Raw genomic sequence first — 20,067 nt, 5'->3', positions numbered from 1 at the left:
CTCCAATGGTTTTCCACATTTCTGAGTTTACCAATTAAGCAAATCTCAACACTTGTTTTAATCATGCAATTCTACTTCAAGTTTTTAAAAAACTCACCATAAATTCTCACACATGAAAATTATAAAAACCACCCTCTTTTATTCCATCTATTTAGCCCAGCTATTTCCAAGGGAAATATCTTACGCCTTCGTGGCCTCCAGAAACAAGGATATTTGGCGCTTTATGTAAGGCTGCCTCAAGATGCTCCTCACAGAAGGTCTTTCTTCAGGTCTCTTGCTCAGCATAGTTCTTATCAGTTCTGCCAGCTCTGGGCTGTAATCTTTTGGCATCGGTGGCAGCTACAAAGAGAAATCAAACCACAGGAATGACTAACAGTCTTAAGAAAAGTAAAAGACAGTAGAGATTTCCCAATGTACATTTTTAAAAATCATTAATAACCAGCATATTAGTTTACAGGAAGCTGACCTGGTGGCATCTTGGTTATAACAGCAAGTTGTACGATTTATCTTTCAAACCAGCAATTCCACTTGAGGACTGTCTCCTTTATAAACAAGAGCATGAGTTCCTAAAGATTTAGATGCCAGGATATCCACTTCATTGTTGTTCTTGTAATAGTGAATGACTGGAAACAACATAAATGGCTACCCATAGGGTACTTGAGGAATAGAGTATGGGGCGTGTGTGTGACGTAAATGGCCATCCATAGGGTACTTGAGGAATAGAGTATGGGGCGTGTGTGTGACGTAAATGGCCATCCATAGGGTACTTGAGGAATAGAGTATGGGGCGTGTGTGTGACGTAAATGGCCACCCATAGGGTACTTGAGGAATAGAGTATGGGGTGTGTGTGACGTAAATGGCCATCCATAGGGTACTTGAGGAATAGAGTATGGGGCGTGTGTGTGTGTGCGTGCGTGCATGTGCACTCAGCCATGTCCAACTCCTTGCAACCCCACAGACTGTAGCCCACCAGGCTCCTCTGTCCATGGGACTTCCCAGGCAAGAATACTGCAGTGAATTGCCATTTCCTACTCCAGGGAAATCTTCCGGATCCAGAGATTAAACCTGCGTCTCGTGTTGTATGAAAGGAGAGAGGGTTAGCGCTCCCCTTGACAAGGATGGAAGAGGCTCTCAGGCCTGACAACATGCATACAGTTAAGGCACTGCCACCTACTTCGTGGCATCTAACCACTGTTTTTCCATTTCACGCCAGTCAGAATGGCTGCTATCCAAAAGTCTACAAGCAATAAATGCTGCAGAGGGTGTGGAGAAAAGAGAACCCTCTTACATCGTTGGTGGGAATGCAAACTAGTACAGCCACTATGGACAACAGTGTGGGGATTCCTTAAAAACTGGAAATAGAACTGCCATATGACCCAGGAATCCCACTGCTGGGCATACACATTGAGGAAACCAGAATTGAAAGAGACACGTATACCCCAATGTTCACTGCAGCACTGTTCATAATAGCCAGGACATGGAAGCAACCTAGATGTCCATCAGCAGACGAATGGATAAGAAAGCTGTGGTACATATACACTCAGCCATTAAAAAGAATACATTTGAATCAGTTCTAATGAGGTGGATGAAACTGGAGCCTATTATACAGAGTGAAGTAAGCCATAAAGAAAAACACCAATATAGTATACTAATGCATATATATGAAATTTAGAAAGATGGTAACGATAATCCTGTATGCAAGATAGCAAAAGAGACACAGATGTATAGAACAGTCTTTTTGACTCTGTGGGAGAGGGCGAGGGTGGGATGATTTGGGAGAATGGAATTGAAACATCTTTAATACCATATGTGAAACGAATCGCCAGTCCAGGATCGATGCATGAGACAGGGTGCTCGGGGCTGGTGCACTGGGACGACCCAGAGGGATGGTAATGGGGAGGGAGGTTGGAGGGGGGTTCAGGATGGGGAACTCGTGTGCACCCGTGGCAGATTCATGTTGATGTATGGCAAAACCAATACAATATTGTAAAGTAATTAGCCTCCAATTAAAATAAATAAATTTATATTAAAAATAAATTTTAAAAATAAAATAAAATAAACCTGTGTCTCTTGCATCTCCTGCATTGGCAGGTGGATTCTTTACCACTAGTGCCACCTGGGAAGTCCCATACCCTCCTAATAAAATACCAGGTAGCCTTTAAAAAAATAAAAGATTTACAGATACCAACCTGGAAAGATGTCCCTCATATGTTAAGTCAGAAAAGCAGGTTGTGTATTAACAGTGTGTATAGCCTGATTTCACTTCAGTTACTTTTTTAAACATACATACCCAGAGCAAAGTCTGTATAAAGACAGGGAAAGCCAGGAAGGTTATGCAACAAATGGTCACCAACGGTTATATCCAAGGAATGGAAATGGATGATAAGAGAGAAATTTCACCCCTTTCCTTTTTGGTTCTTTAGTGGAATTATTAAGTAGTAGACATAAAAAGCAAATTTTACTTTTTATGTGTTTTTAAATTTTTTTTCAAATTAAAACATTGAATGTGTCTTGGTGTAATATTAAAATCAGCAAGTGATTCACAGCCTCAAAACTTAGAGGTGTGTGGATGCCTGACACTGCAGATAGCAACAAGCCTCATGAAATTCATATATAAGATTCGTCACTCTAACATCTCTCTAGTGATTATAATGATTATCAAAGGAACAAGTTCAGACAGAGTAGACTCGTTGTAAATGGGGTTCATTTACCCATAAGGTACTTAGGAGACACTACCAATAGCCTCAGGGCATCTGCACATCCTAAGGCTATAAGGTTGCGGTTTTCAAGAAGCTAATTCTTCAGACCCACTCAGCCACCTTAAATTAATATCAAGGAAAGATCAGTTCCTTCTCTTATAGTTCCACCTTCCCCACACATGGGACCCGCCATGTTTAACTATCCACCCAATTACTCCTTTTACCAGTAGCTACTTTCAAAGTTAGATTAAATTAACCTTGCTCCATATATTAAAAACAATTAGTTCCAAAACATTCTTTACCTTTCCTTCAATAATCCGATAAACTAAAGAATTCATGTCTTTTGCATTGAAAGCATGCTTCAGGGTGGCCATTTCATAAACACAGCATCCCAGAGCCCAAACATCAGACTAGAAAAAAAAAAAAATTAGTAAATGGTGAAATATCAGAATGCCTTCTTTACATTTTTCTCTTAAAAAAAAAAAAAGGCATTTTCCTTAAATTAATTCACAGAGAATTCTTCTGACTTACTATTCTGATGGATTCTAAAATTATGAATACTGCCCTAGAGACAAGGTGAGCTGGCAGAAACAGCCCAATCCTACCTTGTAGTTGTAGGGTTTGTTTGAAAACAGTTCAGGGCTCATATAGTACGGTGTGCCAATGAGGGTGCTAGCCATGTCACAGTGGTTCTCAAGCACTCGGGCAATTCCAAGGTCACCCACTTTGATGATATTTGTTCTTGTCAGGAAGACATTTTGGGTTTTTAGATCTCGGTGGAGGATGTGTTTTTCATGTAAATACTGAAGAAAAAGAACATTGTATTCAATATAAATACACTTGTCAACTTATTTTTTATTTCTTATATACCATCAACAATTCTATAAGTTAAAGAGCCTTAGTTACCTACACATCAAAACACTATTGCTTTATAGTCTATAAACAAAAGGTCTAATTTACAGCTTTCCAAAGTAAGAAATTAAGTTCTGTGCATTAATTTGCCCAACTTCCTTCACAATTGTTCCCTGGCGCCTTGACAGTCATACCACCTAGCATTATATGGACTCAGTTAAAAAGCATGCTTTCAAACTGCCATTGAAGGTAGACAACTTAGACAAAGTTAGATGAACATTCCTCTCAGGCTCATGAAATCTTCAGGTTAATAATGTTTTCAACTATAACAACATCACTTTTATTTTAGAATGAAAAAACTTATATTTAAATTGGACAAGTAAATTCGGGACAAGTCAGACTAGTCCCAGAGTGACATTTCATGAACAGTCTCACTTTTGAAAATACATATATTAAAACACAAACATATTTCACATTTCTACTAATTCTGCCACAGCAGAGTTAAAGCCCAAAGCCCCAGAGTTTAGGCACATTAATTAGCTCAACCACCATTCAGTATGACACAGCTGACCAACAAATAACAAACAAGGTCATTCTTCGGTTTTTCTCAATTAAGGGCCCTTAAAATGGATTTTGCTATAATATTTAAATGAAAAGAGAACTATCTTCCCCAGCCGTCAGATAAAATCCATGTCTGCTTCAATATAGTATTTACTTATTCAGAAATATTCCAATGCTAAAGCAAGAGGAACTAGGTCATCATAAATGGGAGTTTTTAAACGTTTTTTCTTTTTTTTCATAAATAAATCTGGGGAATCATTTCCCTAAAATCCCCCCAGCCATCCTTCTGTCACCTTGGAGCAAGTGAAATGCTCTGAATCCCAACAGTACCTGCAGAGCCATGGCGATCTGAACAAACCACTCCACCACCTGACTCTCAGGCAGAAGCCTCCCTTTCTGCTCTTTGAGCTTTCGGTACAGATCACCTCCTTCACAGAAGCCCATGACGATGTACAGCAAACCGTCCCCACCCTCCCACGACTCCTTGTAGGTGACAATGTTGGGATGCTTCAGCTGAGACAAGAGCTGAGCTTCCTGTTCAGCAGCTCGCCGCTCTCGGCTGGAGGCATTTCGGAGGTTCAGCTTTTTGATGACATACTGCAAAGAAAACACATGTTTTTACAATATGGAAACAAACACACAGTATTATAGAGTCAAACATATTTAAGGTGTCTCCTAAGTGTCCTCGAAAACAACCTTGTGGAGACTGCAACATAACCTATTTATTATTCACAAAGCACTAAATTGGGGAAAACATTTGTTATCATTAATGATACTTTTTACAGGTTAGACTTAGAGCTGGGTACGGGGTCACAAAAAAATTTATACTTTCCATCTGCATTTTACAATTTCATTAGTGGCTAAAAAATGAGTCCACATTAATATACCGCTGAATCAATCATAAAATCTGTAGAAGAGATTCTTTAACCTCTTAGTTCCTCCTACAAAGGTGCATAGAATATGACTTGAATATATATCTGCAGACAGAATGGGTCCATTGATTGCATTAGATTCTCAAAGGGATCCACGGTCCAATAAGGCTAAAAATCACTTATCCTCAATGTCCAAAACCACTCTTACTTAAAAATAAAAAAGTAAATGTCCTTCAGCACCTAATACATTGCCCTCAATCAACTGATATACTAAATAATTCATTATTCAGCGAACACCATAAATGTGTTTTGCAAAATGTAAACTACTGCTCAAATGTGACGTGCTATTATTACTGCCAATATCGCATCCTCAGCTCAAAAAATCCCCAGTCCTCATTGCCCAATGAATAAATCTCTTCTGCCTGCACTGGTGTTCTAGGCAGAGTGACCAGCACCTGAAACAAGGCAAAATAGGCAAGAGGACCTTATACTTATGGGGACATCTCCTCCCAGTTTGTGTGGGGGCAGTCACATTGTCCTGGTGTAATTATTAATAGTGCCTCCTTTCAGTTTTCAAATTGTCCCAATTTGTCCCAATACATTACATGCTTATCTTTTTTATAAACCACATAAGAACTGGTTCATTATCCTGAGGGTACCGGGATAAAGTGCAACATTAGAGGCATGTTTTAGAATGCTCATTGAGACCGTAATGAAAGTGATGAATCGAAGAAGGGGAAGTATAATGGCAGGGAGGACAAGCCGGAGGCTATGGCCACAGCTTAACTAGAAATAATGATGTCCTGGATGGGAAAGGTACCCGTGGAGATGAAAAGAGGCCAGCTGGCTTAGTGGACAGACAAATAAGGTGGTGGGAATGAGGGAAGGGAAAGGGGGATCCCAGAATGATTCCCAGGTGTCCAGCCTGGGCAACAGGATGGTTGGTGGTGCTACTCCCTGAAATGGGGACCGGAAGAGCAGGTTTGGAGAAAGGGTAATAAGCTGAGTTTTAAGAGTTCAGTGGTCTCCAGGTCAGATGGAGTATGGGGCCCTTCACTGAAAGAGAAATCATTTCAGTTCAGTCACTCAGTTGTGTCCGACTCTTTGCGACCCCATGGACTGCAGCATAACAGGCTTCCCTGTTCATCACCAACTCCTGGAGCTTACTCAAACTCATGTCCATCAAGCTGGTGATGCGATCCAACCACCAAATCCTCTGTCGTCCCCTCCTTCTGCCTTCAATATTTCCCAGCATCAGGGTCTTTTCAAATGAGTCAGTTCTTCTCATCAGGTGGCCAAAGTATTGAAGTTTCAGCTTCAGCATCAGTCTTTCCAATGAATATTCAGGATTTCCTTTAGGATGGACTTGGTTGGATCTCTGAGGAGTCTAAGGGACTCTCAAGAGTCTTCTCCAATACCACAGTTCAAAAACATCAATTATTCAGCGCTTAGCTTTCTTTATAGTCCAACTCTCACATTCATACCAGAGAAGGCAATGGCACCCCACTCCAGTATTCTTGCCTGGAAAATCCCATGGACAGAGGAGCCTAGTAGGCTGCAGTCCATGGGGTCACTAAGAGTCAGACACAACTGAGCAACTTCACTTTCACTTTTCACTTTCATGCACTGCAGAAGGAAATCGCAACCCACTCCAGTGTTCTTGCCTGGAGAATCCCAGGGGGAGCCCGGTGGGCTGCCATCTGTGGGGTCACACAGAGTCGAACACGGCTGACGCAACTTAGCAGCAGCAGCAGCACATCCACACATGAGTACTGGAAAAACTATAGCCTTGACTAGACTGACCTTTGCTGGCAAAGTAATGTCTCTGCTTTTAAACATGCTGTCTAGGTTGGTCATAACTGTTCTTCCAAGAAGTAAATGTCTTTTAATTTCATGGCTGCAATCACCATCTGCAGTGATTTTGGGCCCCCCAAAATAAAGTGTGTCACTGTTTCCACTGTTTCCCCATCTATTTGCCATGAAGTGAGGGGACCAGATGCCATGATCTTAGTTTTCTGAAAGTTGAGTTTTGAGCCAACTTTTTCACTCTCCTCTTTCACCTGCATCAAGAGGCTTTTTAGTTCTTTGCTTTCTGCCATAAGGGTAGCATTATTTGCATATCTGAGGTTATCGATATTTCTCCTGGCAATCTTGATTTCAGCCTATCCTTCATCAAGCCTGGCATACCTCGTGATGTACTCTGCACGTAAGTTAAACAAGCAGGGTGACAATATACAGCCTTGACGTACTCCTTTCCCAATTTGGAACCAGTCTGTTGTTCCACATCCAGTTCTAACTGTTGCTTCTTGACCTGCATACAGATTACTCAGGAGGCAGGTAAGGTGGTCTGGCAGTCCCATCTCTTTCAGAATTTTCCACAGTTTGTTGTGATCCACAAGTCAAAGGCTTTGGCATAGTCAATAAAGCAGAAATAGATGTTTTTCTGGAACTTTCTTGCTTTTTCGATGATCCAACAGATATTGGCAATTTGATCTCTGGTTCCTCAGCCTTCTCTAAATCCAGCTTGAACATCTGAAAGTTCACAGTTCACATACTGTTGAAGCCTAGCTTAGAGAATTTTGAGAATTACTCTGCCAGCATGTGAGATGAGTGCAATTGTGCAGTAGTTTGAGCATTCTTTGGCATTGCCTTTCTTTGGAACCGGAATGAAAACTGAACTTTTCCAGTCCTGTGGCCATTGCTGAGTTATCCAAATTTGCTGGCATATTGAGTGCAGGACTTTCACAGCATCTTTTAGGATTTGGAAGAGCTCAACTGGAATTCCATCACCTCCACTAGCTTTGCTCAAAGTGATGCTTCCTAAGGCCCACTTGGCTTCGCATTCCAGGATGTCTGGCTCTAGGTGAGTGATCACACCATCTTGGTTATCTGGGTCGTGAAGATCTTTTTGTATCACTCTGTGTATTCTTGCTACCTCTTCTTAATATCTTCTGTTTCTGTTAGGTCCATACCATTTCTGTCCTTTATTGTGTCCATCTTCGCATGAAATATTCCCTTGGTAGGTCTAATTTTCTTGAAGAAATCTCTAGTCTTTCCCATTCTATTGTTTTCCTCTGTTTCTTTGCACTGATGGCTGAGGAAGGCTTTATCTCTCCATGATATTCTTTGGAACTCTGTGTTCAAATGAGTATAGCTTTCCTTTTCTCCTTTGCCTTTCACTTCTCTTCTTTTCACAGCTATTTGTAAGGCCTCCTCAGACAACCATTCTGACTTTTTGCATCAGGAGATGGCAAGAGTGAACATCAACATTTTAGGAATCAGTGAACTAAAATGGACCAGAAAGGGTGAATTTAACTCAGATGACCATTATACCTACTACTGTGGGCAAGAATCCCTTAGAAGAAATGGAGTAGCCCTCACAGTCAACAAGAGTCTGAAATGCAGTAGTTGGATGCAATCTCAAAAATGACAGAATGATCTCTTAGTTTCCAAGGCAAATCATTCAATTTCAGGGTAATCCAAGTCTATGCCCTGACCAATAATGCTGAAGAAGCTGAAGCTGACCAGATCTATGAAGACCTACAAGAGCTTCTACAACTAACACCCAAAAAATATGTCCTTTTCATTATAGGGGACTGGAATGCAAAAATAGGAAGTCAAGAAATATCTGGAGTAACAGGCAAATTTGGCCTTGGAGTACAAAACAAAGCTGATCAAAGGGCTAACACAGTTTGGCCAAGAGAACGCACTGGTCACAGCAAACACTCTCTTCCAACAACACAAGAGAAGATGCTACACATGGACATCACCAGATGGTCAACACAGAAATCAAATTGATTATATTCTTTGCAACCAAAGATGGAGAAGCTCTATACAGTCAGCAAAAACAAGACCGGGAGCTGATTGTGGCTCAGATCATGAACTCCTTATTGCCAAATTCAGACTTAAATTAAAGAAATAGGGAAAACCACTAGACCATTCAGGTATGACCTAAATCAAATCCCCTACAATTATACAGTGGAAGTCACACATAGACTCAAGGTATAAGATCTGATAGACAAGAGTGCCTGAAGAACTATGGATAGAGGTTTTGTGACATTGTACAGGAGGCAGGGATCAAGACCATCCCCAAGAAACAGAAATGCAAAAAGGCAAAATGGCTGTCTGAAGAGGCCTTACAAATAGCTGAGAAAAGAAGAAAGAGGAATACTTGCCAGGAATACTTGCCTTTAGGTCCTGGGAATGGATGCTCTCACGGAACTAAGGAAAGTTGGGGGAAAGTGTGCAGATTAAGAAAGCCAACTACGACTACAAAGAGAATGCCAGGGAGTTCGGGGAGCATATGACAGGAAGGGCTGTCCTAATCTTGACGGTCTGGGACGATTTTCCTGAGGAAGTACCATCCGAGGTGCGAGGTGCGTCCCCTTCACACAAGCGGGGCTCAGCCCTTGGACGGCGCCTTCGGCGAACCCCTGCCTGCCCCCTTCCCTTGCCGGGCCCCAACTCCGCCGACCTGCCTGCCGTCCCGCCGGTGCCTCACAAGCGTCACCTCCCCGTAGCTGCCTTTGCCCACGACACGCAGGTAGCAGTAGGCGGTCAGGGGCATGATCCTGGCGCGGACCCACAGTCGGGATGCGGCGGCAGAGGCGGGCGGGGCGGCGAGTGGCGGCGGGAGACGCCGCTCATGCCCGAGAGGATGTGGTACCCGCGGCCGCTGAGGCGCCCCTGCCCGGGCGCCAGAGCGGAGGCCCGACCCACGGCGACGCCGCTGCCATAGCGATCCCAGAGGGAGCAGCCCTGCGCATGCTCGGCGGCCTGGAGGACCTACCACAGAACTGAGGCGTCTAGCGGCCAGAGCGACCGCGCCATTTATGCGCGCGCACCCTCGGCCTCAGTTCTACTGAGGAACTTCCGGGTTGCCTGCAACAATAGAACACAAATGTTTCCTGTTGGTGAGGGTTTATTTGCTTTAAAAGCTTTGCTGGTATTCCCTCCGCAAATACATATTTACTGACTGCTTGCCCTGTGCCATGCCGAAGAAGTCCCTGCCTTCCAGGAACTCACATTTCTATTAGGGGACTGAGGACAGACTAGATTCTACAAGTAACATTTGCTATGTTTACTTTATCACAAGATAGTTAATGTATACATACAGCAGTCTGTCTTAATTTTTTGTGCATTGCAAAATTGGAGATATCAGTACACTTCGCTCCTAATAATTCAGCTTGCATATTGAGAACTGCAAAAGATATTCAGAAGGACTCCATTCAAACCCCTGCACTAAGTGACTTGACCAAATTTTGATAAGGTTTCTAACAACTTAAGGCAGTATCCCTAGAGGACTGGCCCTCCTTAAATGGCCTGCTTGTGAAAGCTCAAAGCTGCCAAAAGAATTTATCATTTGTGTTATGTACCGAGCCCGTATCTCCGAACTGACCAAGAGAGCAAGTCCACCACAGTAATGCAAAGGCAAGAAGGGAGTTTATTTCTAGCGTTCTAGGGCCCAAGTCTCATCCGGCACAGCAGAATCCTACAAGAGCCCCGAACAAAGGAGTATGGCGGCTTATATACAGGCAGTTCTTTGTCTCAGTTACAGGAGTAGCTGGCGTTACATGATTGGCCAGGCAGGATGAGTGCATGTCCTGTCTCTTTCTGGTAAACATGACTCAGGTCCTAGAGCCCGTCGTTTGGTCCCTAACAATTGGTTCCAACCAGTATCTCCCTTTCCTAAGGCATTTACTTAACAAAAGTTAAAATTGTAAATCCTGTATGTGTGTGTGTGTGTGTGTGTGTGTCTGCTTACAACCCCAGGGTCTCTTTCTTAAGGTCCTAAAATCCAATTGAAGTGTAAGATTTTTTTGTTGGGGGGGGGCATATTTTTCCAGTTTGGGGGGATGGGGTTGATATTGCCCCTGTTGAGAATGCATAGTGTAACACATTCATGCTAAGTTGCTTCAGTTGTGACTGACTCTGTGCAACTGTATGGACTGCAGCCCACCAGGCTCCTCTGTCCATGGGATTATCCAGGCAAGAATACTGGAGTGGGTCCTCCATGGGATCTTCCCAACCCAGTGATCAAACACATGTCTCTTAACCTCTAACCTGCATTGGCAGGCAGGTTTTTACCACTAGCAGCCACCTGAGAAGCCATTTTTGTTTTTGTTAAAAAACAAAATCCAAGGACTTCCATGGTTGTCCAGTGGCTAAGACTGTTACAGAGTCCAAGCTCCATGTGCTCGCTGCACTGACAGGCCAATTAACTCAGAGATGAGGTGTGAAGGCAAGGAATACAATTTTATTCCAAAAGGCAGCTGACAGAGAAGATGGCAGATTTGTCCAGGTCTGGATGCCAGGTTCTTTTATAGAACAAAGAGGGGGTGGAGTTGAAGAAGTAAAAACCATTATCTTGCAGATATCTCCTGCAATGGCCAGCATCTTGGTCGTTCAGTTGCTCAGTCATGTCCGACTCTTTGTGACCCCATAGATTGAAACACACCAGGCTTCCCTGTCCTTCACCATCTCCTGGAGCTTCCTCAAAATCATGTCCATTGAATTGGTGATGCCATCCAACCATTTCATCCTCTGTTGTCCCATTCTCCTCCTGCCTTCAATCATTCCCAGTATCAGGGTCTTTTCTAATGAGTCAGCTCTTCACACCAGGTGGCCAAAGTATTGGAGCTTCAGCTTCAGCATCATAAAGCTGAAGATAAAGAACCTGATTGCCAACACAGGAGATGTAAGAGATGTGGGATTGATCCCTGGCCAAGGAAGATGCCCTGGAATAGGGCATGGCAACCCACTCCAGTATTCTTGCTTGGAGAATTCCCATGGACAGAAAAGCCCAGTGGGCTACAGTCCATAGGATCACTAAGAGTCAGACACAACTGAAGTGACATGGCACACAGTAACAAAAGTGATGAAAAACAAAGGTTAAAGTCAAAGAAACAGATCCATCTTGGAGTCAGAATTGGCTCTTGCCTACAACAAGACTCTATGCTTCCAGTGCAGAGGGGCACACATTTGATCCCTGGTCAGGGCACTAGATCCTGCATGGTGCAACTAAGAGTTCGTGTGCCACAACTAAAAATCCAATTATTAGAACTGTTAGGGGAAGCACATTGATTGAAACCACCCACACTGGCCAGGCACCACAGTAACCACTTGCATGAGTTGTTTTACGACAGGCAGTCCTGGTAAGGAACAGGGAACTAATAAGCCTCCACCAACCAGAAGAGTTCAGGAAAGGTCAAAAGGAGACACCACCTGTCTGACCACCTCCCAGAATCCTTCTCTCTGGCATCCATCTTGGCTGAACAAGGTGTGCACCACCAGGAAGGACTCTGAGTCAGAATGATTGGCTAAGAACAACGTGGAAACTAATCCCATCATCATAAAACCCAAGACTGCAAGCCATGTGACAGAGCAGTTCTCCTGGGTTCCCTTACCCTACTGCTCTCCACCCAGGTGCCCTTTCCCAATAAAATCTCTTGCTTTGTCAGCACATGTGTCTCCTTGGACAATTCATTTCTGAGTGTTAGACAAGAGGCCAGTTTCGGGCCCTGGAAGGGGTCCCCATTCCTGCAACAGAACTAAGACCTGGCAGAGCCAAATAAATAAATAATTAAAAAAATAAATACTAAAAAATTTCATGTTAGTAAAATAAAAGAATCTTATAGTCTTTTTTTTTTTTTTTTTTTTTTTGGCCTCTCTGTGCAGCATGTGGGATCTTAGTTCCCCAACCTGGGATGGAACCCATGCCGCCAGCTTGGAGTCTTAACCATTGGACTGCCAGGGAAGGCCCAATTATCCATAATCTTTTGTGTTAGACTACATATCTTTTTTTTCCAGCAGAAAACTGTGTATCCTGGCTCCTCCCTTACCTCATGAGGGCAGTTCCTCAGAGCTGAGAGGATGTCTTCCTGGCTATGGTCCACAGAAAGATTCCCTGAATAAATCTCAATTAAAAGGGGCTTCCCTGGTGGAGGAGTGGTAAAGAATCCACCTGCCAGTGCAGGAGAAATGGGTTAGATTCCTGATCCGGGAAGATCCCACATGCTTCAGAGAAACTGGGCCTGTGCTTCACAACTACTGAGGCCACAAGCCACAGCTACTGAAGCCCACTTGCCTAGAGCCCGTGCTCTGCAACAAGAGAAGCCCCTGCAGTGAGAAGCCCATGCACAACATAGAGTGGCCCCTGCTCTCTGCAACCAGAGAAAATCCCCACGTAGCAACAATGACCCAGCACAGAGAAAAATAAATATCTTTTTGTAAATCTTAAAAACTTTTAGATTTTTGTGCATTTTTCTTCAGTCAATGTCCTTAATTTTTCTTTAAGCCAATTAAATAGAATTTTTAAACAAATTATTTTGGCAATGCTTTCTTAAAGTAGGAAAAAAACACACATCTACAACATACATATGGAAACACACGTCAGCATACAGACTGATGCAAACAGAGAGCTTATAGCTTTTGTTGTAAAATTTTAGCCATGAATCAGGTGCAAAATTACAAAATTCACTAGTTATAGAAGAAAGTGGATCCAAACTGTGTCCTTGGCAGATGGAATAAGTTAAGGTTAACTGTTCAAATGGTTAAAGCTTTTTACTAATTTGTAGAGAAGACACTTAAGAGTTTTCATTTGCCTAAATTCCAAATAAAGTGTTCCCCTTTTGTTTCCTTCTGATAAGAATTATCTCTTTGAAGTTACCATTTCAAAGAGATAACCTCAATAAGACTTCTGGAAAAGACCAGATAAGAACAGTACATCTCAAAGGCACAGAGGAAATGCAAATTCCTCCAAAGACTTTCGTTTGTTAGGTGCAGAATTTTTAGCTTTTTGAGATAAAATAGGGCAGGTTTGTGACACTGTACTGGAGACAGGGATCAACACCGTCCCCAAGAAAAAAAAATGCAGAAAAGCAAAATGGCTGTGTGAGGAGGCCTTACAAATAGCTGTGAAAAGAAGAGAAGCAAAAAGCAAAGGAGAAAAGGAAAGATATACCCATTTGAATGCAGAGTTCCAAAGAATAGCAAGGAGAGATAAGAAAGCCTTCCTCAGTGATCAGTGCAAAGAAACAGGAAAACAACAGAATGGGAAAGACTAGAGATCTCTTCAAGAAAATTAGAGATACCAAGGGAACATTTCATGCAAAGATGGGCTCAATAAAGGACAGAAATGGTATGGGCCTAACAGAAGCAGAAGATATTAAGAAGAGGTGGCAAGAATACACAGAAAAACTATACAAAAAAGATCTTCATGACCCAGATAATGACGATGGTATGGTCACTCACCTAGAGCCAGACATCTTGGAAAGCGAAGTCAAGTGGGCCTTAGGAAACATCACTACGAACAAAGCTAGTGGAGGTGATGGAATTCCAGGTAAGCTGTTTCAAATCCTAAAAGATGATGCTGTGAAAGTCCTGCACTCAATATGCCAGCAAATTTGGAAAACTCAGCAGTGGCCACAGGCCTGGAAAAGGTCAGTTTTCATTCCAATCCCAAATAAAACAATGCCAAAGAATGCTCAAACTACTGCACAATTGCACACATCTCACACGCTAGCAAAGTAATGCTCAAAATTCTCCCAGCCAGGCTTCAACAATATGTGAACTGAGAACTTCCAGATGTTCAAGCTGGATTTAGAAAAGGCAGAGGAACCAGAGATCAAATTGCCAATATCTGTTGGATCATCGAAAAAGCAAGAGAGTTCCAGAAAAACATCTATTTCTGCTTTATTGACTATGCCAAAGCCTTTGACTGTGTGGATCACCACAAACTGTTGGAAATTCTTAAAGAGATGGGAATACCAGACCGCCTGACCTGCCTCTTGAGAAATCTGTATGCAGGTCAGGAAACAACAGTTAGAACTGGACATGGAACAGCAGACTGGTTCCAAATAGGGAAATGAGTACGTCAAGGCTGTATACTGTCACCCTGCTTGTTTAACTTACATACAGAGTACATTACGAGAAATGCTGGGCTGGATGAAGCACAGGCTGGAATCAAGATTGCCAAGAGAAATATCAATAACCTCAGATATGTAGATGATGCTACCCTTATGGCAGAAAGTGAAAAGGAACTAAAGAGTCTCTTGCTGCAAGTGAAAGAGGACAGTGAAAAAGTTGGCTCAAAACTCAACTTTCAGAAAACTAAGATCATGGCATCTGGTCCCCTCACTTCATGGCAAATAGATGGGGAAACAGTGGAAACAGTGACAGACTTTATTTGGGGGGGGGGGCTCCAAAATCACTGCAGATGGTGACTGTACCAATTTAAAGATGCTTACTCTTTGAAAGAAAAGTTATGACCAAACTAGACAGCGTATTAAAAAGCACAGACATTACTTTGCCTACAGAGGTGCGTCTAGTCAAGGTTATGGTTTTTCGAGTTATCATGTATGGATGTGAGAGTTGGACTATAAAGAAAGCTGAACACCAAAGAATTGATGCTTTTGAACTGTGATGTTGGAGAAGACCCTTGAGAGTCCCTTGGACTGAAAGGAGATCCAACTAGTCCATCCTAAAGGAGATCAGTCCTGAATATACATTGGAAGGACTGATGCTGAAGCTGAAACTCCAAAACTTTGGCCACCTGATGGGAAGAACTGACTTATTTGAAAAGACCCTGATGCTGGGAAAGATTGAAGGCAGGAGGAGAAGGGGACGACAGAGGATGAGATGCTTGGATGGCATCACCGACTCAATGGACATGAGTTTGAGTAAACTCCGGGAGTTGGTGATGGACAGGGAGGCCTGGCATGCTGCAGTCCAGGGGGTCACAAAGAGTCGGACACAACTGAGGGACTGAACTGAACTGAGGGCAGGTTTGAGGACTGGTTAAAAAAGACAGGGGGATTTTAATTGTTTCTGAAGCTGCATTTCTGGCTTTGCAAAAATTTGTAAGGTAAGGACAGTTGTTTTTAATTCCTCAGGGGATTGGGTTGTAACTTAAATGACATTATTGATTGACAGCCCCCCACCACACCCCCTCACCATACAACTACATTTTTCTCAATTTACTTCCTTGTATCAGGGAGAAAATCTTCAACTAAGAAAGAAATCAATAAGATCCCTATTTCTAGACTTACAGCCATCTATCTTTGAAATGTTTCAGTAAATCCTTCCACAAAGGCTTCAGAAGATTTCTTTGCTTGCTCAGTTTTTTCTTTCCCTTTGTGTACATGTAACTTAGAGAAGCACCCCCCCACCCGCCAAAAAAAATTCTTATCAGGCTCTGAATATTAACTTCCAATTTGGCCAGTTTCTGGTTAAAGAGCTAACTTGGGGCGGACGGTGGGGGAAAGTCCTTTCAAATAAATCTTGTTAATTTTCAGCCAGGACAAACAGTAAAGCCAAGTACAACATCAAGTGTCTCCTTCCCCGCTCCCCTGCTGGGCTTGTCTGGACACTACAGAGAGAGATTCAGGAGAGCTGAATCTGGTTAGTATTCTCACTGTTCACTGCGTTTACCAGTTCTCCCAGGATCCTACCTTCAGTCTCCAGAATCTACCAGAATTTCTTAAGGTTATCTACTAATTTTAATTTTCCCTAGGCTATTTAAGGAAATAAAATAGCTTTACCAGAAAATCTCTCAGGAGTCCCACCAACACTGGGAGGGGCTCACACGGGAGCCCTCCTTTGAGGGTAGATATTAGGACATCTGTAAGGCCACTAACTTGGTGGACTTCTGTTTACGGACTTGTAGTCTCTTCAGCGTGAAAAGACAAATCAGACAGAGAATTAATAGAATGAATACCCAAGTAAAGGAAGACAGAGGGGAGCAGTCAAAGTTGCATCAATCCTATATAGCCTTTTCTTTTAGGTGCCTCTGTGTCTTTAATTTTTCATTAGCCGTGAGTCTCTTAGTGAAGGTATTATGAAATCTTGAAGGCTTTTGGAGGTTTCTGCATACCAATTAAAATAGGTATCCCATTCTGTTTGTTTGATTTGGGAACCCTTGCTTTCAAATGCACTTCTTAAGTGTCTAACTGGAACCTTTCTCATATCAGCCACTGTAACTCCAGATTGTCTTTGTGAGATTTTACCATTTTTGTAGATAATTACAACTGCCAGATCCAGAGTTCTTGGATATAAAATATGCAGTTGTGCCAGAAGGTGGCGCACTCAATTATTTGAAACTTGATCCCATTGCTTTAGCTGTTTTGGGTCTCTAAGGACTGGACTGGATGAAGCACAAGCTGGAATCAACATTGCTGGGAGAAATATCAATACACAGATGACACCACCCTTATGGCAGAAAGTGAAGAAGAACTAAAGAGCCTCTTGATGAAAGTGAAAGAGGAGAGTGAAAAAGTTGGCTTAAAGCTCAACATTCAGAAAACGAAGATCATGGCATCTGGTCCCATCACTTCATGGCAAATAGATGGGGGAACAGTGGAAACAGTGAGATACTTTATTTTGGGGGGCTCCAAAGTCACTGCAGATGGTGACTGCAACCATGAAATTAAAAGACACTTGCTCCTTGGAGGCAAAGTGCCGAGGGCCAGTGTGAGGAACTCCACCCATGGCAAAGGTCATGAGGAAGGAGGCTTGGCATACGCAAAGGCGTGATCAAGCCTCAGGAAACCCCCTGTTCCCGAGCATCTACCCCTAAATCAGAGTGTTTTATGCTCTCACCTACACCTCTGACTTTACGGGGGGCTCTCCCCATAACCATTTCTCTCAAAGAAGGAGTTAACTTGCAGCTCCAAGTCAATAAAAATTCCTGGGCGTGACAAGAGTGTTTCAGCTTATGGACTCCTCTGAAGGTTATCTAGCCCACCTGTATAGGTTCTCCTGGCCACATGTGATTGTTTACAGCCTCCCAATCTGAGAGGCACGAGATGTTTTAGACTTACTAGAGGCAAATTCTTTTGGGGAGTTGGGAATTATTAGTATAGTGGGTTGGTTAGGAATTATATTGGTGAAGGGTTTTTCATTTGTTGTGCCAATAATTGCTGCTAATTCCCTGCCCTGGGTGTGACAAGGATGTCTCAGGTCAAACCTCTCTGCTGGCAAACTAGCTTGTGTGACAGGATTATCCATACTCCTGCCACTACACATGATGGTTTACTACCTCTCAACCATAAATAGCACAGAGAGTTTTGGAGTATTTTGAGAGTCTTAATTAGCATAGGGCTTTTCTCATTGTTGAGTCAATGATTGCCGCCAGGCCTCCATATCCTTAGGCACCTGGGAATATATTAATCAATGTATTTGGAATATAGAAAAGGAAATATAGTAGTTTTTAAGGTTAGCAATACTAGACTTTTTGAGTTAATGAATTTTCTCTTTTGTAATAGATCACTGTACTTTGTTATAAATCACTGTGTCCTTGCTATGTAAAAATGTAACTTTATCACTGTCTTAAGACTAAATAGATCTTAAGGGGAACATTGGTGAAAGGATTTTCATTTGTTGGGCTGATGTTTGCTGCTAAATCTCCATATTCCCTGCCCTTATAATGAATATAACTAGCATATAGGAGAAATAAGCATTAACCTTTAAGCATACAGGAGAAATAAGTATTAACCTTTAAGATTAATCATGTTAACCTTGGGTTAAAGAAATTCCTTTCTTGATTGTAACTCACTACACCCTCACCCTAAAGGAATGCAACTTTATTTGGAGGGTGGTGCCTGGTTTAAGAAAAAACACCCTTGGAAAAATAAATTTTTTGGTTATCAGAAAGAAAGGATCATAAAATGTTAGCAGGTCTCATGGCCAGAAGATGACGTAATATCCCTAAGACCTTTTTTTTATACATTTATGTGAAGCACCTGATTTTGATAAAGGTCAGGACTGCTGACCCCCGCGTGACTCTGTATTCATCCCTATATGTAACAAAAGGTATATAAGCAAACCCCAAAATAAAGAAATTGGATCAGTTTCCAGAAAGACTGATTCCCCCATGTCATTTCTTTCTTGCTCCCCGTTTCTCTGGCTGAATTCCCATCTGGAGCATAGATGCTATTCCACGCAAACCAAGTTATTCAGCCTCTTTTTCGCCACTAATTTTCCTACTACACTATCCGTTTCTAATCTCTCTATATATCTGTAATTAAATATGTATTTTTCCAAGGACGCCGACACCGTCCCCACCTTCGAATTCCCTGGATCCACCGGGGCTGGACCCCGGCAGAAAAGTTATGACCAACTTAGACAGCATATTAAAAAGCACAGACATTACTTTGCCAACAAAGGTCCGTCTAGTCAAAGTTATGTTTTTTTCAGTAGTCATGTATGGATGTGAGAGTTGTACTATAAAGAAAGCTGAACACTGAAGAATTGATGCTTTTGTACTGTGGTGATGGAGAAGATTCTTGAGAGTCCCTTGGACTGCAAGGAGATCCAACCAGTCAATCCTAAAGGAGATCAGTCCTGAATATTCATTGGAAGGACTGATGCTGAAGCTGAAACTCCAATACTTTGGCCACCTGCTGGGAAGAACTGACTCATATGAAAAGACCCTGATGCTGGGAAAGATTGAAGGGAGGAAAAGAAGGGGACATCAGAGGATGAGATGGTTGAATGGTGTCACTGACTCAATGGACATGAGTTTGAGTACGCTCCAGGAGTTGGTGATGGACAGGGAAGCCTGGCATGCTGCAGTCCATGGGGTCACAAAGAGTTAGACATGACTGAGCGACTGAACTGACTGACTGAGAGCCAAATTAATACCTTAGAGGGCTGTCCTGGGGTCTCTCTGGGGCTTCTCAGTGGTAAAGAATTTGCTTGCCAATGCAGGAGACCCAGTAGACAGAGGTTTGATCCCTGGGTCAGAAGGATCCCCTGGGGAAATTGCACCCGCTCCAGTATTCTTACCTGGATGCTCCCATGGACAGAAGAGGCTGACAGGCCACAGTCCATGGAGTTGCAGAGTTGGACACAACTGAAGTAATTAAGCACTAGAGTTAGGTGGGTGTTCTCTAACAGGTTTTAAGTGCTCCACCAGTTTTGTGGCTTTGGCTACCGAGATTCCTAGTGGCTACAGTCTAGACCTCATGTGCACACTAATAAGAAACTAACAGTAACTAGCCAAGTGAAGGCCTTGTGTGACGTGCCAGCAATTCCCAGTGTAGAACTGGGGAGCAGGGAAAGGACTGAACCAGCTGACCCCAAGA

The 20,067-nt window shown here is 42.7% G+C and overlaps 1 protein-coding gene and 1 non-coding gene across 23 annotated transcripts in view; one reads left to right on the top strand and one right to left on the bottom strand.

Annotated features, from left to right (window-relative positions):
- The window catches only part of NEK4 (NIMA related kinase 4), a 64,359-nt gene that overhangs the window by 19,295 nt on the left and 24,997 nt on the right, over positions 1-20,067 (bottom strand). For 13 of the 22 annotated variants that reach the window (XM_027958305.3, XM_027958306.3, XM_027958307.3 and 10 more), the window contains exons 1-5: positions 9,459-9,729; positions 4,443-4,709; positions 3,305-3,502; positions 3,002-3,109; positions 185-339 (exon numbers count right to left, since the gene is read on the bottom strand). In XM_027958305.3, coding sequence (XP_027814106.1) covers positions 185-339; positions 3,002-3,109; positions 3,305-3,502; positions 4,443-4,709; positions 9,459-9,551 — 821 coding nt within the window. In that variant the 5' untranslated portion in view covers positions 9,552-9,729. Of the gene's footprint in view, positions 1-184; positions 340-3,001; positions 3,110-3,304; positions 3,503-4,442; positions 4,710-9,458; positions 9,730-20,067 lie in introns of those variants that run through there. The other 9 variants (XM_060402489.1, XM_060402492.1, XM_060402490.1 and 6 more) reach the window with 2 other exon arrangements.
- LOC114109447 (U6atac minor spliceosomal RNA) lies at positions 1,075-1,200 on the top strand. The gene has a single exon (XR_003586136.1). It is a non-coding gene; the product is annotated as a U6atac minor spliceosomal RNA (small nuclear RNA).

The sequence above is a fragment of the Ovis aries genome, chromosome 19 (genome assembly GCF_016772045.2).
Source record: "Ovis aries strain OAR_USU_Benz2616 breed Rambouillet chromosome 19, ARS-UI_Ramb_v3.0, whole genome shotgun sequence".
NCBI lineage: Eukaryota > Metazoa > Chordata > Mammalia > Artiodactyla > Bovidae > Ovis > Ovis aries.
The sequence above is the reverse complement of the archived record's forward strand: the minus strand, read 5'-3'. Positions and strand labels throughout refer to the sequence as shown.